This window comes from Amblyomma maculatum, chromosome 11 (genome assembly GCF_055883805.1).
Source record: "Amblyomma maculatum isolate TAMU_Amacu chromosome 11, ASM5588380v1, whole genome shotgun sequence".
Classification (NCBI taxonomy): domain Eukaryota; kingdom Metazoa; phylum Arthropoda; class Arachnida; order Ixodida; family Ixodidae; genus Amblyomma; species Amblyomma maculatum.
This window is the reverse complement of record NC_139354.1, coordinates 108,724,972-108,742,933: the sequence shown is the minus strand read 5'-3', so window position 1 is coordinate 108,742,933 and position 17,962 is coordinate 108,724,972. Positions and strand designations below refer to the sequence as shown.

Sequence of the window (17,962 nt, the reverse complement as noted above, 5' to 3'; positions counted from 1 at the left end):
GGCCTTGTGGTAGAGCATCCGCCTCGCATTCGGGAGGTACCGGGTTCGATCCCTGGTGCCGCCGGTTACCCACCGGTTTTTAAATGGGTACAAGCTTTCCCCCGGCCTGGTGCTCGGCTCTTCTGGGGTGAAATGCTTGGGAAAAGGGGTCACGGCCCAAATAGTTGCGCCGATGTGGCAGTGATTCGTTCCGCCATCGGACAACAATAAGTCCGCCTTGCGCGGCAACAGCCCATCATGTGGCCCTTTTTTTTTTTTAGGACTGCTGCAGCTGAGGCTCTAAGGGAGCACTTCAGGTGAGGGGTCAAAGGAAGTACCTTTGAAAGACAAACAGAACCACCTATGCAGGCTGCGAGGTTCGAAACTGGGTTTGGGCCCACTGCGGAGGAGGGGCGCGCAGCGGGGTTTACGGAGCTTCTCCCAAACGCACACCCCTGGAAAAGCCGAGCGCCAGGCCGGGGGACGCTTGTACCCATTTTTACCGGTGGGTGTCCGGCGGTGGGTTTCGAACTAACCACCTCCCGCAGCCGAGACGGGCGCTCTAACCATTAGGCCACGGCTGCGGTGGAAGCAGCGATGGTAGCGAAGACTCGTTGTCGGTGTCGGACGTTACTTGCCCGGTGTGTTTGAGCCTGCTCGTCGAACCCGTGACCATGCCATGCGCGCACGAAGTTTGCAAGTCGTGCTTCACCAGTACTGTACTCGTGGCCAACAAGGAGTGCCCCATGTGCCGCATGCGGATCGCATCATGGGCTCGGCGCGCGGCCCGCGAGGACACCCTGGTGAACCGCAGGCGTTGGGAGCTCATCAAGAAACGCTTCCCAGCGCAAGTCGCGAAGAGACTCAGTGGAGAGGATAGCCGAGCAGGCACCCCGCAGCCAACGTTGGCGCGGTTGCTGTCGGCGCCTGGTGAGATTCGCCGTGAGTACGAGGAGCAGCGGCAACGTGCTGAGGCTGAGTGGCGCCAGGAACGTCAGCAGGAAGCCCAGGCTGGTGAGGCCCTGGCCCTGCAGCTGGCCTCCGAGGAAGAACGCATTGTTCAGGAGCGGCGGAGGCAGGAACGGAGGGATCTGCGCCTCGCCTGCCTCTGGGGTGTGTTTGGGGACACTCCGGCTGTGCTGGCTGCTGTGCCACTTGTTGGCTCCCTGCTCATACCAGATGTCAATGACGACGAGGACAGTGCGTCCTCCTTTGTGGCTCCAGGGGAGAGGCCAAATGGTGGCACCACGGAGACTGTACGGACGACACCCCCTCATGGAGGCAACGACAGGCTGTGTGCGCGCGGCGTGCAGACAGTACTCTTTGAGACTCGACAGCAGGAGACTCAGACGAGTGAGCACGGTGACACCAACACAGCCTCGTACCTGGAAGAGGACATGGAGCTTGCACGCCGCATCCAAAGACAGCTGAACCGGCAGAGCAAAGTATTGCCTGGCCGCACCTATGAACTCCGTTCACGGTTTGTGTCTGTGGACTGATTTGACTGGCTGAGCTGGCCAGTTGCTTGAGTTTTCTTACTTTCATTTTAAACCTTCTTATTTTCCCCAGAATTGTGCAGTTGTACATGTGTTGCAGGACCCAGGGATGGATATGAAGGAACGAGCAGATACAAAATAGGTGGTAAATAATTTGATCAGGGTCTGAGTGGGAGCTGTCTGTTCCTTCCTGCGTGTCCAAATTTGCGGTAGAATTTAGAATTGTCATGTAGCATGTAAGGACGATACGAACAGCAAGTTGCCTTACATATATGTCCATGTGTCCTTGCTGAAGCCACAAAGTGACGTCACCCTGGAGAAGACGGTTTTGAATAATGGGGCCACATTTCGCAAAAATCAAAAACCCGTGTATAACAGTATGAACCCGCGTATAATAGCACGAACCCGCATATAATACAAGGTGTAATTTTGGGATAGCAAAAATGGAAAAAGGTTTTTATCCGCGTATAACTTCAACGAGGAAAGATTAGTAAAAGTATTTATTTGTACTACAAAAGAAACAGCGACATGCCCTCCGCTGCCTGTCATCTGCTTCTGCAGGACTCAGGTTCACAGTAGAGACAGCACATAATAATCAAGCCCCAATAGCTTCCACCCGCCTGACCATAGGAATGGCAGTACGGCACGTTGCGGGACAGCAGTGGGCGATGCGGAAACCGTGAAATGCTACAAGTCGAAAGTGAAGCAAGGTTAACGAACCTCGCCTTGTCCAGACTGTATAATTCCCAGCGATGAAGGGCAAGATCAGCCCAAACAAGGGCACAAACCTCCGGTAGTGCTTCAGCAGAACAAAGTGGAAAAGCGGAAACGTGCCAAGACTTTGGTGTCTGCCGCCAACAAGGTACGAACAAACTTCATTGATAGGGAGGCTAAGAGCCTTGGAGTACACTGCAAAAATGGCAGTTTTGTCAGAATTGATCATTTCAGTGCAACCAAAAAAGTACACATTTGACGCTCCATAATCAAGACCTCAAAAGCCTTGGTTTGCTTTGAGTGATAAACCTTGCCAAATGGGAGCCAGACTTGACACGCTGCTTTTGCCAACATGTATTGCCTCAGAAGAAGGTTCACACAAGAACATAACTTCCTCCTTGAAATCGACGAAACTAAGAGCGTACAGCTGTGGCACTGGGCATGTAACGTTTGACTGCTCATTGGAGGGTCAAATTCTAAAGTTAAAGCTCAGCTACTTTGGTCATCTGATGAGAAGAGAGGAGTCGCTGGAGAAAGATTTGATGTTGGGAAAGGTTGAGGGTCGCCGGAGAAGGGGTAGGCAGCGAACGCGATGGTTAGATGGCATTCTCGAGGCATTGCAGATGAAGCTATGTGATGTTAAGAAGATAGTGAGAGACCGGAAAGCGTGGCGTGACATGGTCCATAGGGTCACGAAGAGTCGGACACGACTGAACGCCTGAACTGAACTGAACTGAACTGAATTCAACTAGTGTACTTCAGTTAGTCTGTCTTGCTAAAGGATGTCGATATATCTTGCTGACAAATGGCATTCGCAGATACATTAAATGGAGTTGCAGTACGACGCGTGTGTGGTGTAGAAGAACTTGTGGCCATTTCTGATGGGACTGACGGTCGACGCTGTGTCGTCCTTGTGGGGTGGCAAGAGGCCCGAATTCAGGCAACTCACCGCGGAGGCAGCGGCTTGGGCGCTGATGGACCGGTGTGAGATCTGTGTTTTATCTCGTAGACGTACGCAGTACTTCCACCAGATGTGCAACAGTTGATGGACAGAAGTACCGAATGCCGAAGCGCGCAAGTGTAGAGAACTACTACAGCGGCTGAACGAACGCACCAAGAACGGGACTAGACTTATACGTCCTCTACATCTGCTGCATGTAGCCTTTCTTCTCTATACCTAACACACGTGTCAATATCTGTCAGGATGTAGCACTGATAAAAGGACGGGAAAAATGTCATCAGCCTCTGGACTCATAATTGATGATTAGTAATGTTTATTGGCGCAAGGGCATCCGAGGCGAAAGAACGCCAGAATACTCTCTAGACTAATAATAATACAGGGCTTTTCAGGAAAAGTGAACCAAATTTTTTTAGAAAATACTGCCGTCATATAAGATGCTTCCTTTAGCGTAGTTATGCTCTGAACGTTGGCGGCCATTATAATATTGTTAGTGATTGTGGTAAAACTTTATTTCCGATAGATACAGGATAGGCGTCAACCTATCCACCTACACGACGGCCTGGAGCCCTTTGACCCGGGCGGCGTGTTCTGCCAGTCGGATTACACCTAGCTGAGTCTCAGGGTGTGAGCTCAACAGTAGAGTCTCACAAAAGTATTCCGTTTTCGTCTGTTCATTTATATTTTTTTATTTATGGACACGTCCATACCATATGTACCAGATCCGCCTTCCCCTGACATAGTTTGCACCTATCTGAGAATTGCTCCGGGCACCACTGACTTAGGGTAGCTGGGTTCGTAAACGTCCTTGCTTGTAACCGCTTTCAAATTATTTCTTGGATCTTATTTAGTGCCCTATCTACCGGTGGGTATTCTAACCTGTTTAGCATATTGTCACGGACAATAGGGCTACACGTGCTTAAAAAGACAGGGAGAAGCTGTACCAGCAGCCAGCGTTCCGCACAGAGCGCGCGAGCAGACTTCAGCGTCTTTTTCTCCCAGGCTGTTGTAGTGGTTATTTATTGTATGTACAAAAGGAAAGAAAAGATTTTTGCCAGCCCCGGTATCTGCTATCTTATATCTGAAGCACCTGAACTGGGGTGGCGGAAATAAAGGGATAGCGAGGAGAAGGTAGAGGAAATCAAAGAGGTGAGTGACAGGGAGAAAGAAAAGGGTAGTAAAAAATAAAATAAATATATACACTATGGTACAGTATACAGTACTTTGCTTGAGGCCCACCCGCAAATGTCTTAAGTCACTGAGCACTCGGCACATCGGGCGGGCCTCCGCAATAGCTCTGCGTCCAGGCAACTGGTCACAACGCACGCACTGGCCCACTGTACAAAACACTGACGGCTGTCGTGGGCGATCGGCCGTTATTGTGGGAAATAGCACACGTGGAGCGTTTAGTCACAGCGCGCACTATCTGGCGAGGTGAAATAGGCGGGTCATCAAGCCCGCCTGTTCGATGTACTCACACAGGCTCACGTGAGCTCGCTCGCGGACGCGTGCACTGCCCGGCGGCCACAGGAGCACAGCTACGCTGTCCGGGATCACCCCCTGCGCTCTGTAAGCCGCCAGCAACTCACGTCGTGGTTCGGCTAGCGCGGTGCAGCGCAGTAGAAGATGTTCGAGAGTTTCTACCGCGCCACAGCCGTCACACACGTCACTAGTGGCAAGTCCGTGGCGCATCCGTCGTTCCCCAGGCCACACACATCCAATGCGTGCACGGAGGATCATTGCGCGTTGCAGCCGAGTCAGCGAGCGGCCGCTGACACTGTGAATGCGCTCACCTCTTGCGATGCGTGTTCGGGGTGCTGCGTCCGGAGGTGATCGTCGATTACCGCACGCACATCCTCCAAAGCGAGTTGCTCGTCGCTAGGAGGGAGTTCATGTGCTGCGGTCGCGAGCTCGTCGGCACGTTCGTTGCCCTGTATGCCGCAGTGCCCGGGGATCCACTGTGCCCGTATAGCGCAGCTACGCTCCGCCAAGCGCTTGAGACGCGCGCGAATCTCCCAGGTCCCACCTAAGAATCTCGGGAACACCATGTGGCATTACTCCCCCTCCTAAAAAATAAATGAAAGCAGAGGCTGATCGCGAGCGATGGGCGATGCCAGAGAAAACAAAAGGATCAGCACAGAAACGAAATAGAAAACGGAAGCGGGGTAACGTGTCATACACGGCAATGAAACAAGCGCATAGTACATTGCGCTCAGCTACTTTGGTCATCTGATGAGAAGAGAGGAGTCGCTGGAGAAAGATTTGATGTTGGGAAAGGTTGAGGGTCGCCGGAGAAGGGGTAGGCAGCGAACGCGATGGTTAGATGGCATCCTCGAGGCGCTGCAGGTGGAGTTATGTGATGTTAGGACGATAGTGAGAGACCGGAAAGCGTGGCTTGGCATGGTCCATAGGGTCACGAAGAGTCGGACACGACTGAACGACTGAACTGAACATTGCGCATTACCGCGTGAAATACGGCTTCATGCGGACAACGTACACCACTTCGGAGCGTGGTTGTCGACGCGAGGGCTGCACAGTACCCGCTTTAAGAACTTCGTATGTCACTTCCGTGACACGGCGCAGAACTTTGTAAGGTCCGAAGTAACGCGACATTAGTTTTTCAGACAAGCCGGGCCGGCGCACTGGTGTCCACACCCAAGCGTGCTCTCCTGGTTGGTATGTGACGTGTCAATGACGGAGGTTGTGGCGATGCGTGTCCTTGCCCTGCTGTTGCTGAATATGAATGCGGGCAAGTTGACGTGGTTCCTCGGCACGCTGAGCAAACTGTTCTGCGTCTGGCGTGAGAACATGATCATCAGTGCAGCACGGAAGCATGGCATCCAGCATCGTCTGAACGTCACGTCCATAGAGCAGGCGAAATGGCGTAAACCGCAGTCGTCTCTTGGATGGTGGTGTTGTAGGCATATGTGACGTATGGGAGAATCTCGTCCCAGGTCTTGTGCTGGGAGTCTATGTACATTGCAATCATGTCGGCAATCGTTTTACGGAGCCTCTTCGTGAGGCCATTCGTCTGTGGATGATAGGCAGTGGTTTTGCGATGGCTCGTGTGACTGAGCTTAAATACATCGTGCATAAGTTGTTCCGTAAACGCCGGGCCTCGATCGGTGATGACTTGGGAAGGTGCGCCATGGCGCAACACGATTTGCTGCATAAAAAACTGGGTGATCTCAGATGACGTACCGCGCTGCACCGGTTTGGTTTCCGCGCATACCATGTGAGATAGTCGGTCGCGACTATAATCCATTTGTTACCGACCGATGTCAGCGGAAATAAGCCGAGAAGGTCGATGCCGATTTGTTCAAACGGCGTCTGGGGTGGCGCAGTATGTTTGAGCAAACCCGCTGGCTTAAGAGGCGGCGCCTTTCGACGTTGCCACTCACGACAGCCTCTGACGTAGCGATGAACGGCGTCAGCAAGTTTAGGCCAATAATAGGCTTGATGAGCTCGGGCGAGTGTGCGTGCAAAGCCCAAGTGGCCAGAGGTGGGCTCATCATGACAAGCAAAAAGGATATCGGCACGGAGGTGGGTCGGCACTACGAGGAGGTACACTCGGTCAACAGTGTTGGAGTTTTGCTTGAGTAGAACGCCATTCCGGAGACAGAAAGCAGACAGGTTCCGAGCAAATTGGCGAGGGATATCAGCAGCTCGACCTTCCAGGTGATCAATGACAGGTTGATGGTCCGGGTCAGCTCGCTGTCGGGTCATTACGTCTGAAGCACTCACCAGTCCAAGAAAACCGCTCTCGTCGTCCGTGCTCTCATCGACTAAACTGACGGGTGCGCGCGACAGCGCATCAGCATCTTCGTGCTTCTGGCCAGATTTATACACAATGGTGTACTCGAATTCTTGAAGGCGGAGGCTCCATCTTGCTAGGCGCCCCGATGGGTCGCGGAGGTTGGCCAGCCAGCACAAAGAATGATGGTCGGTGACCGCTTTAAATGGGCGGCCATAGAGGTAAGCCCTAAATTTCATGGTTGCCCACACATCCGCTAGGCATTCCTTTTCCGTAGTGAAATAGTTTGCCTCGGCGCAGGAGAGCGTGCGGCTGGCATACGAGATGACCTTTTCGACGCCTGCTTGGTGTTTAACGAGTACAGCGCCGAGGCCGATATTGCTGGCGTCGGTGTGGACATCGGTGTCAACGTCTTCATGAAAGTGGGCAAGAACAAGGCTCGTTTGCAGTCGTCTGCGCAGCTCAGAAAAAGCCTCTTGTTGCTTGGCGCCCCACACGAACTGTGTATCATCGCGCGTGAGGCGAGTCAGGGGGGCGGCAACCTTGGAAAAATCGGCGATGAAGCGGCGGTAGTACGCGCAGAGACCCAGGAAGCGTTTCAAACTTCTCTTGGTTCGGGATCTGGCCTCACGCCCGCGGCGCTCACGAGATGACCGAGAAACTTCAACTCTTTGTAGCCAAAGTGACATTTCTCTGGCTTGAGTGTTAAGTCAGCTGACCGAAGGGCGTCTAACACTGTGCGCAGGCGTTGAAGGTGTTCGGCAAAGGTTTCAGAGAACACGACGACATCATTGAGGTAAACTAAACAAATTTGCCATTTGAGGCCAGCGAGGACCGTGTCCATCATGCGCTGAAAAGTAGCCGGCGCTGAACATAGGCCGAAAGGCAGCACTTTAAACTCGTACAGACCATCTGGGGTAACAAAAGCCGTTTTTTTCGCGGTCTCGCTCATCGACCTCAATCTGCCAGCACCCGTTCTTCAGGTCGATTGAGGAGAAGTACTGGGCGCAACGTAGTCTGTCGAGCGAGTCGTCGATACGAGGCAGCGGGTAAACGTCTTTTTTAGTGATGTCGTTCAATTTTCTATAATCAACACAGAAGCGAAGGGTGCCATCCTTTTTCTTTACCAGCACGACAGGGGACGATTATGGGCTGTTGGAGGGTTGGATGACACCGTCACAAAGCATCGCCTGAACCTGTGTCTGAATCGCTTCACGTTCCGTCGTTGAGATGCGCTACGGCTGCTGTCGTATAGGCTGGGCATCGTCGGGCGTAATTATGCGGTGCTTCACAAGAGGCGTTTGCCGAATTTTCGATGAGATCGCGAAACAAGCGCTGTATTTTAGGAGTAGAAAGCGGAGTTCGCGTTGCTGTGTTTCCGAGACATCTGTACAAATATCAAGACGACCCCGCCGGGGTGGCACAGTGGTTACGGCGCTCGACTACTGTTCCCAAGGACGCGGGATCGAATCCCGGCCTCGGCGGCAGCTTTTCGATGGAGGCGAAAAGCAAGGCGCCCGTGTGCTGTGCGATGTCAGTGCACGTTAAAGAACCCCAGGTGGTCGAAATTTCCGGAGTCCTCCACTACGGCGTCTCTCATAGCCTGAGTCGCTTTGGGACGTTAAACCCCACAAACCAACCAACCAAATATCAAGACGGTCAAGGGATGGGCACACATTTTCAACTGCACCGAATGTAAAACATTCAGAGACGTCCGGTGAGCAGTCGGCGAATGCGATTGCTGTAGCGCGGAAAAGATGACGGGGTTCGTTCGTGAAGTTAGTCACCAGGAGCTCAGATCGGCCGTTACGAAGGTGGATGAGGCTCCGCGCCGAGGTGATGCCGTGGGTGAGCAAAAGGGACGGATTGCCCTCAGCGACCGCTGTCCATTCACATAGTTCGTAGCAGGTAACAGTCACAAAAATACTGGAAAGTGGCGGAATATAAACGCTCTCAGCGGCAATTCGAAGGGCGGCGCGGCGGTGCTGGCGATTCTCGGTGTCAGTATCAGCAGCTTTCTCGGTCGAAAATGTCACGGTACGTTTCCGGAGATCGATAATGGCTCCATACTCCCGGAGAAAATCTACACCAAGCATAGAGTCGCGGGAACAGTCAGGTATCACGAGGCAGCTGACAACAAACGTGGAGTTGAATTTGGACTCTCAGCGTGCACTGACCGCTCGGAGTCACGACATGTCCGCCAGCGGTGCGAATCTACGTGCCAGACCATGGCGTCATTACTTTTTTAAGATGCGCTGCTAGCTTCCCACTTAAAATCGAAAAATCAGCGCCAGTGTCTACCAGTGCGCTAACCTTATAGCCATCGATGACCACAGGTATATCCAGCGAGAATCGGTTTTCATGTGTACGAACTGCCGTCGGGGCCATCAAGTCTCCGTCGTTCACAGGTCGGGTTGTCGGGGGGTCTTCCTCGTGTCGATTGCAAGCGGATTTCAATATAGTGCTCTGTAATCTCTTTGTAGCTGACTAGCCTGTCCCTGCTAAGAGTGTACTGAGGATCAGAGCCTATACCCTGAAGGTGAGACCGCGGGCAAGCTTATGAGCTCCCTCATTTCCATGAAGCTGGCAGTGGTCTGGTGCCCATATTAGCCGGATTATTTTGTCATCCTGACATGTTCTCAGTATCCTTCTTGCCTGTGGAGAGACCCTTCCTTTGAGAAAATTGCATATTGCTGTTTTTGAATCACTTATAGTTATAGTAGCCATTGTCCCTGCTATTGCAAAGGCAATTGCCACCTCTTCAGTCGTGTGAGCTAAACTCGTCCTAACCGAGCCGCTTATTCTTAGATTTTGTTCATCTGACACTACCGCAACCATAACATGCTTGTTCTCATACTCGGCGGCATCGACACAGACCACGTCCTGTCTTCCTTGATATATCTTCTGCAGCGTTTCCGCCCTTTTCTTCCTTCTTTCCTGGTGATGCTCTGGATACATATTTCGTAGCAGCGGGGGGGATTTTTAGTCGCTTTTTGACTTCCATCGGGACATCCGTCTTCTGGTCCCCTTGGCTTTAGTATCGAATACCTAGTTTCAGAAGTATGCTTCTGCCTGCCCGGGTCTTTGCCAGCCTTTCGTACTGGGAGATTTGGTTGGCCTCTGTTATCTCTTCCAGCGTATTGTGCACCCCCAGCTTCATTAGCCGGTTCGTAGACGTACTGATCGGGATACCAAGGGCTGTTTTTATGCTCTTCCTGATGATTGCTTCAATCTTAGCCTTCTCGTAGTTGGCAAGGTGTAAGATACAGGACTGCGTAGGCGATCTTGCTGATGACAAAGGCATGTACAAGTCGTAGGAGGTTTGCTTCTTTCATGCCCGACTTGCGATTTGCGATGCGTCTAATTAGACGTATCGTTTGTTGAGCGCAGCCTTCGGGTTTCTTTATAGCTTCTCCGTGACGACCATTTTCCTGCAGTCATATACCTAGGATCCTAATCTTGCCCACTCTGGAGATGGGAACTCCGTCTGCCTGTAGTTGGATTCTAGGTTGTTCTTTGTCCAATCTGCTGCGTGGTGGCTGGTACACGAGCATCTCGGACTTTTTGGGGAGAGCATTTCAGACCTCTAGAGGTTATGTACTCTTCAACAGTTTACACAAGTTTACACAGCTGCCTGAAGGATGTCTTCAGTTTGTCCTTCACTACCTCCCGTGGTCCACAGTGTGATGTCGTCTGCGTAGAGGCTGTGGTTTAGCCCCTCAATTTCTTCTAGCTTTGATGGAAGCTTGATGAGTGCAACATTGAATAGCAGGGGTGAGAGGACTGAGCCCTGGGGTCTTCCTCTGCTGCCCAGTGTAAATTTGTCCGACTTGTGTTCTCCAAGTTGGATGGTTGCTTCTCGCTTTGAGAGAAAGTTACTTACGTAGTTGTAAGCTTTTTCACCTACGCCGAGGTCTTGTATGTGTTCAAGTATTGCTTTGTGTTTGACGTTACGAAGGCCTTTTCTAAGTCCAGGCCCAGGAAAACTCGCGTGTCTTTAGTATGCGCTTCAATGATCTGGCGTTGGATTTGCAGCATAATTTCTTAGGTCGACAGACCAGGTCTGAAGCCAATCATAGATTTGGGTAGAGCCCGTTGTCTTCCATGTGTCTGTTTAGTCTTGTCATGATGGCGTGTTTCATGAGTTTCCCCACGCACAATGTCAAAGAAATTGGTCTTAGATTTTCAATCTGTAGCTTTTTGCAGGGTTTGGGGATCATATGGTGGTAAGTCGTCCTAGTGGCCAGCAATCTTGCATGTATCTTGCGAGGGCAGCGATTGAGTCGTCGTCCAGATTTCGTAACATTTTATTGCTCACTCCATCCGGCCCCACTGCTGACTTTGTTTTAAGGCCAGCAATTTCAGCCGTGACTTCTGTTTCTTCTATGGGTCTATATATCCAGGTCCAGGTTTGGCGGTCCGTGGTAGTCTGGAAGTACTTCGGGGATAGGCGTTCCCACATAGCGTGCCTGTAACTTTTCATGACTCCAAGAAGTAGCGTGTAGCTGCCACGTTTTCGCTATTCCTATGAATCTTTGCATGTAGATTCCCAATTTTGTCTACATAGCTGAAGTGCACATTCTTCTATTTCTTTGTTGAGCCGGGCCAGTGTGCGGCGTACGGTCCTGTTCCATCAAATTTGTTGCCTTAGCTTCTTCTCCAATCCCTTTTTGGCTTGCCATAAGTGCACGAGACGGCTGTCTACTTACTCCAGATCTGCTTCTTCAGGCACCTCTATGGTTTCTTCTTTAACATTTGCCCGAAGCGCTGTTGCCCACTCTTGTGATTGTGATTTGTGATTTGTGATATATTTGTGATTTCTCCGCTTTCTATTTGGCTTGCAATTTCCCTGAAGGTTTAACCCCACTCCACTAATGTAGTCTTCTTGCCTTTGATTCTTCGCGGTCCTCTTTCACCACAGTTTCGATGATGTAATGGTCACTGCCAAGGTTCTCTTGAGTGTTGCACCATGTGGCGTCTTTTGCATGGCTAAGAAAGGTCAAATCCGGAGAAGTGTCTTCTGTTACGCTGTTTCCGCTTCGTGTTGGATTCTGTGGATTCGTTAACAGCGTTAGCCCTGCCTGTTGCGCGTGTTGCTAGAGGATCCAGCCCTTCATATTTTCTCGCTTGTAGCCCCGCGTTGGGTGTGGAGTGTTAAAGTCACCTACAATGATCAGTGCTTGGTTGTTCGCAATTTTCAGTCTTTTGGAATAATGTGCCGAGATTGTCCATTCTCTGCCGCGGAGTGCTGTATATTTTCACGATTAAAATGCTTGCTTCTGTCTTCTTGTTTGGTATGAGTTCGACGAGGGCGTGGTCAATGTTTTAACCTCCGCGTCATGTCTGATTGCTGTTAAGTTTCTCTTAATTAGTGTAGCTACCCGCGGTTTCTCCCCTTCCGTACAGAAACTCGATACCCCGTTAGCTTTGCTTGTATGCCTACTTCTTGCAACGCGATTGCTTCCGGGTGCAGAACCGGCCTTTTACGACGATATCCGCGACAATTGCACTGCCAAATAGTGTGCCTGTTATTTTTTATGGCCATGATTAGCTATATTTTTGTTTGTTGGCGTCCATTTCGCATCCAGCGCGCCGAAGCGCGCATCTATCTCATTGAACTCGATAGTGAACGCATTTAGTGGCGCCCTGATTGCCACAAATTCGGCAACTATCTCCTTAAATAAGACATCGAGTTCCTGCTCTAGCTTCCGGTCGATAATTTTACTGACCTCCTCTAACGTTATGTTCTCATCCTTCGATTCTTCAACAACAACAAAAAAATTAACTTAGGCAAAAAATAATAATAATAATATTAAAAAAATGCTGAAATTAACTTTTACATCATTTTATTTGGGAGCCAATCACATACGCTCAATTGAAGCGCGGCCTCCATATACCATAATGGCACTGTTGTATACGACTAGAAAAAGTACTAGCGCCGAAAGCATGGAGCTGCATTTTGCGTGTCTGCGCACCTCCAAACTGAAACTGAGCGAGAAGAGAGCGCTTACGACGTCCTTCACTCCGCAGCTGACATCGAATCACGCGACGGACTACGCGGGCTGCGCTCAGCGAACAGCGATCCAGCGCCAAAACAAAATTATCAGCCCCTGCTCGGCGCGGAGCCGGCGTGTCACCCAGACCCTGTACAAATCTGCTCCCGCGGCAGTGCACTCGTAGAGCCCTGCTAGCGCCTGCGTTGCGTGTAACTGGCGCTGAAATTGCTAAGACAGTGGCTTATAAATCAGAATGGTCGAAGATATCGCAGGGATAAGAAATTTCACAAAAACATTAACTCACATTTTAAGGTCATAGAATATGTTGCTTTTGCTTTTCCAAGGCCAATTGAGTACTCTCTCAGTTCACTGAAAGGCTCGCTTTGATTAGATGAACAGGAAAACCGTAACCGTAGAAACAATTTATTTACCATGCTTTGCTGATGTCCATTTGCAAGCTATCAACAACACCTAGCTATTTACTGTCATAATACAACTATTTGCCGATAAACGGCATATAACACGCCTTGAGACATGCCATCAACTTGTTAAAATCCAGGACAACTGTCCATGCCTATTTATAGTTGACCCGTTGGACGTACGCAGAAATCTCGAATGTGCAAGCATTCAGGCATTCGCCTATTCAAGATTATTCTGGTCAATTGAGATCTGTTCGCAAGAACTTTGGAATGTGATGTAGTTTTTTTTTTTTTTCAGGTGAATACATAAAAGGAAAATATTAGAGTTGTGACTACGTATTTATTCCCAATGTCTATCAGAACGAATCTGCTACAATTTTGCTGTTTCTTCAGCCATTCACCTTGCTCTGAAGGGTGTCGTAGCCCCGCTAGACGCTAACTGGCCGTCGGGTTGGCCACTATAAACTCCTTATGCTTCGGTTCGTCCTCCTCGCTCAGGTCGGCCGTGAAGAGCGGAGCCACCTTGTCCATATCCTCCTTGGTCATGTGGCTCAGTCTCTCGGCATCCTCCTCCATCTCGATTCCCTCGACGTTGCTGAAGTTGCGAGCCAGTGCGCAGCGAATTATGCGCAGCAGCTGGTAGCGCGAGAAGCGATTCGTGTTTTTGGCCAGGCTCTCGATGTCGCTCTCCTGGTAGGTAGGGACGCGAAGCTTTGCCAACTCAGCATGGATGATCGCCTTGCGTGCCTCCTCGTTCTGGGGAATGGGGATGTTGATCTTGGCGTCGAAGCCGTTGCGCATGTCCTCAGCGATGAGCCACGGCCGGAATGTCGTTGCTATCACTACCTCCTTGTACTCTTTTTTCTCGGCCAGCTCCTTCATGTACACCAGCAGCTCAGCCTTGACGGCAGCCACCATGGGTTTCTTGGAATCCGTGTAGTATGACAGGTACAGCTGGTCCAAGCCCTCGAGGACAAGTACAGATGAGTTGTGCTTCCTGTAGTTCCTAACGAGCATCCTGGTCATCGAGGTAGGGTCGTGCTTGATGCCGCCGATAACGAACAAATCAAGGTCTACAATGAATATGGACTTCTCGGGGTACTTGGCGTAGAGAGACTTAACGAGGAGTGATTTACCCGTCCCGTGTGGACCATGCAGAAGTATGGTGGACACAGCCTTCGCCTTGGGGTCCGCCAGGATTTGAGTTAGCCTCTCTTTAGTGCGATCGATGCCTTGGATGTCGTCGTCGAAATTGATTTTCTTGCCTGAAGTAACGGTTCCAGCCGCCAAGCACCACGGAGGAAGAACCTTAAAGAAAACAGCAGTGAGAATGATGATGATGATGAAAACATTTATTGACATTGGCTTAGATTAGGTGAGAATGAGAAACATATATATGTAGTTCGCGTGGTCGACAGTGAATATAAATTTGGAAGTAAACGTAAATAACACTATGATGAATGCACAAATGGCGCGGTTACAGGACGTTTGCATATTATCCCTTTCTTGATTATTTCTTAGTGCCAGTGCGTTTTTCAATTACTGAAGTTCAACTTACTAGCATGAGGAACTTCAGTATGATGATCCTAGACTTCGTTTGTGCAGAATGCGAAGAGAATAACAACACGGTTTCTGTGGGCTCTGTTTCTACTCACGGGTCTGGCAAAGAGCCGGAGAGGCTTTACTTTTTTTATTTTGAATTCGATTTCTTCAAAAGCGGACACTATTTTTCCTGTCCTGAAAAAATATTAGTCACCAAGCAATGATTGGCCCTAGCTTTCCTCTGATTGTCTGTGTTCGTACTGATTCCGTGACACTGAGCTTCTGGTGGTGGTAATGGTTTATTTATTTTTTTTTAATAATCAAAAAGAAGGAAAAGAGTATTGCCGGCCGCGGCAACTGCTATCTGCCCCTCTATTTTAACCAAGATCCCTTTTCACTGCGCACTTTTCATTTAAGAAAATTGCCGCCAACAATGCTGTGTGTCAATGAAATCTCACCACATAAAAAAAAAAAATTACAGAGGTTTATCGTGGCTAAACGAGGTAAAAATGCGAAGGCACTAGATTGGCGCAGCGTAGGTTGGTTTTCACTACCAAATACAACGGAAATTAGCTTTATGGTCAAAGGTCAAAAGTTGAGGCGTCTCACATACCCCCTGGTTTTTCGATTTTCCCTTTTTCCGCAGTAAATAAATACACACTAGAAGCGTTAGCATGCATTGGAAGAAACACGTAATCAGTCAGAAGGTGTTAAGAAAGACAGTAGCGTAGATTTAATTTCATTCACGAGCTTATGCCACGCTAGCCTGAATGAGCAAGAGTACATGGGGCATGACGTAATAGGCGGGAAAGAGAAAAACGATCGTTTTTTGACCCGACAGAGAAAATTTCAAGGATCATAAACGAATGAAAGAACTCTGACCCCGGAGTTAACTGTTAGCGGGCGTCGCTAAGCCATGATGGTTATTTCCAAACAAAATAGCAAGAAGGTTTCGTCTTTCAGTAGACTTAAACGCCTAATAGTGATCACGGCGATGATGTAAGCGTGTATCAACGGGAAGGGGCCACAAAAAGTGGTGATAAATTTAGTTAAAAGTTTTTAAGCCATATAATTACTGAAAACACGTATAATGACGGCTCGCAGGAAATTTATAAATTTGGTGATAACACTGCCTAAAGCAAGCTTTGTGCATTTTCTTCTCGATGCCTCTCTCTGCTCTTGCAGCTACAAGAAGTGTTCCGGCATGCGTACGAGACGAGGGGGAATCACTCAAAGCAAAGTTAGCCTAGTTAGTATTTAGTTCAGCAGCCCCATGTCAAAAACTAGAACTAGAATACAATACCACCCGAAAAAAGAATTGCACTACACAGACCTAATGGGGCGTTTACCGAAAGGCTAAATTCTATTAATTAAATTCTATACTGTATATAAATTGACTTAGTAATTACTATATAAATTCTATATAGTAATTTACTATTTCCATGTCCTGTGTGAACCCTTTTAAACTGATATTAAAGGCCTCATCAGAGAACACGGCGTTGACCTGCACCATCATAAAAATCGCTGATTCGTCGATGGAGTGTGAAGTTTACGAGGCTTTGGAGCATGGCTGATTGGCAGATGCGATAGCTAATGGTAGGCATACTGGTTACGTGGCATGTCAGCACGCTGTGGCGGGCTCGCTGCGCTTGGTTGTTTGTAGGCGTTTCTATATAGTCGGATATAACTCAAAAACGCAGCGGGAAATATCCTTCAAAAAAGATATCCCCCACGAAATGGTGTCACGCGGGAGTGTTATGATGTCGCTTTTATAATGCAATATTAATGGGCGTGTCTGCTGTTCACCTGTGATTTAGCGATGAGAGATTCATTGCGACGTTATCAGAAAGGGTTCTCGACATTGACTGAAAAGCCTTATTTGAAGGGCATTCATCGCCGCATTCAAGAGATCTACCTGACCATAAACATCTCCACGCATCATATAGAGCCAAGATGCGTCTATTTGTGCGTTTGTCTTCAGCAGTGAAAAAAACCTCCGCAAGTGAAGAGGGCGAACACGGAAGTGTGCTGCTGAAAATGGAGCGTCGCCGATTGCACAAGGTATGCGTATGCAATGAATAAGAACGACAGGCAAGTCGACCGGATACGTGGTTTCAATGGTATTTTGTTCTATAAATTTTCCTGTCGTTCGTGCTCTCCCGCTCGTCAGCGTTTCCTGCTACAAATTATGGAGGATAAGATATTTTCCGCCCACACTGCCCGGTCCCACAGTCTTCATAGTGGATGCTTCATTCAGCATGGCTCACTCACTTGAGACAGAACGGCGATCTGCAAAATTTTCTTCATCTCTGGTACCCCTTCTCCCACCAAGTGCAAATCGGCGTCGCCGTCCGAGAACTCCTTAAGCTTCAGCGCCCGCTCGACAAAAGGAGCGCATGCGTTGCGGATTATCAGGGCCGCGCTCAGGTAGGTCTCCATGGCCTTGCGGTAAAGGCGTATAGCGCTGGCGAACTGCTTCTTGTTGTCCTCCGCGTTGGCCTGGTTGGACAGCTCAACGGCCGCCTTGATGTCGCTGACGAACGTCGCCGGGATCACCATGGCGGTGGCCTAGACGGAACACAAGACGACGATAGCAGTCAAGCTGAAAAGCCGTTCTGCAGTACACGTGGCTCTCTACTCGCGTGCAAACAAAACTTCGTTCTTCACGCCCCGATCTGTTCGCGCTGCAGTAGCGTATGCCAAGCGACGCGGGAGCAGGCGAAAAGGCCGGCTCAAGTCCATTTTCTTGTCCTTTTCAACGCGACAGCTTTAAAAGCATCGTTCCTTATAAAAATATTGCCGACTGCATTTACGTCTGCTTAAGAACGGAAATGAGGAAAGCCACTTTACAGGACTGTTTCCATTAACTTTAGCATCATTTTAATTCCTACTATCATCATCACGACAATCGCTTCTAGCGCCAGTAATGGCTGGCTCACCGCGCTGTTACTGCAGCCATGGCCAACGGGACCCTGGACAGAGCCCCCCCCCCCCCCCGATTAAATAAATAAAGATGTTTTGTCCTCCTCTTCCTTATCAACTAAATGCGCAGTTAAACAAATGTTCTTTTTTTCTTCTCTCCTTCATCTCCCGATTCCACTGGA

General features: G+C 49.6%; 2 protein-coding genes across 2 annotated transcripts; one reads left to right on the top strand and one right to left on the bottom strand.

Moving 5' to 3' along the window:
• The first annotated feature begins 567 nt into the window (after window positions 1-567).
• Window positions 568-1,983, top strand: LOC146174639 (uncharacterized). The gene has a single exon (XM_084583828.1). It carries the CDS (start codon window positions 654-656, stop codon window positions 1,476-1,478), a length of 825 nt encoding a protein of 274 aa, XP_084439954.1. The 5' UTR covers window positions 568-653; the 3' UTR covers window positions 1,479-1,983.
• Window positions 1,984-13,657: 11,674 nt separating this feature from the next.
• LOC146174638 (vacuolar protein sorting-associated protein 4A-like) lies at window positions 13,658-17,422 on the bottom strand. Its single transcript, XM_084585053.1, has 2 exons — window positions 17,130-17,422; window positions 13,658-14,624 (listed from the first exon to the last, which is right to left on the bottom strand). Exons 1-2 carry the CDS (start codon window positions 17,415-17,417, stop codon window positions 13,752-13,754), a joined length of 1,161 nt encoding a protein of 386 aa, XP_084441179.1. The 5' UTR covers window positions 17,418-17,422; the 3' UTR covers window positions 13,658-13,751.
• Between the last annotated feature and the right edge of the window lie 540 nt (window positions 17,423-17,962).

Excerpts from the sequence above, each read along its gene's own strand:
- LOC146174639 (XM_084583828.1), top strand. The coding sequence starts at position 654 with ATGCCATGCGCGCACGAAGTTTGCAAGTCGTGCTTCACCAGTACTGTA.
- LOC146174638 (XM_084585053.1), bottom strand. The coding sequence starts at position 17,417 with ATGGTGATCCCGGCGACGTTCGTCAGCGACATCAAGGCGGCCGTTGAG. Across the intron at positions 14,625-17,129 it reads AGATCGCCGTTCTGTCTCAA|GTTCTTCCTCCGTGGTGCTT; the intron begins GTGAGTGAGCCA and ends GTTTTCTTTAAG.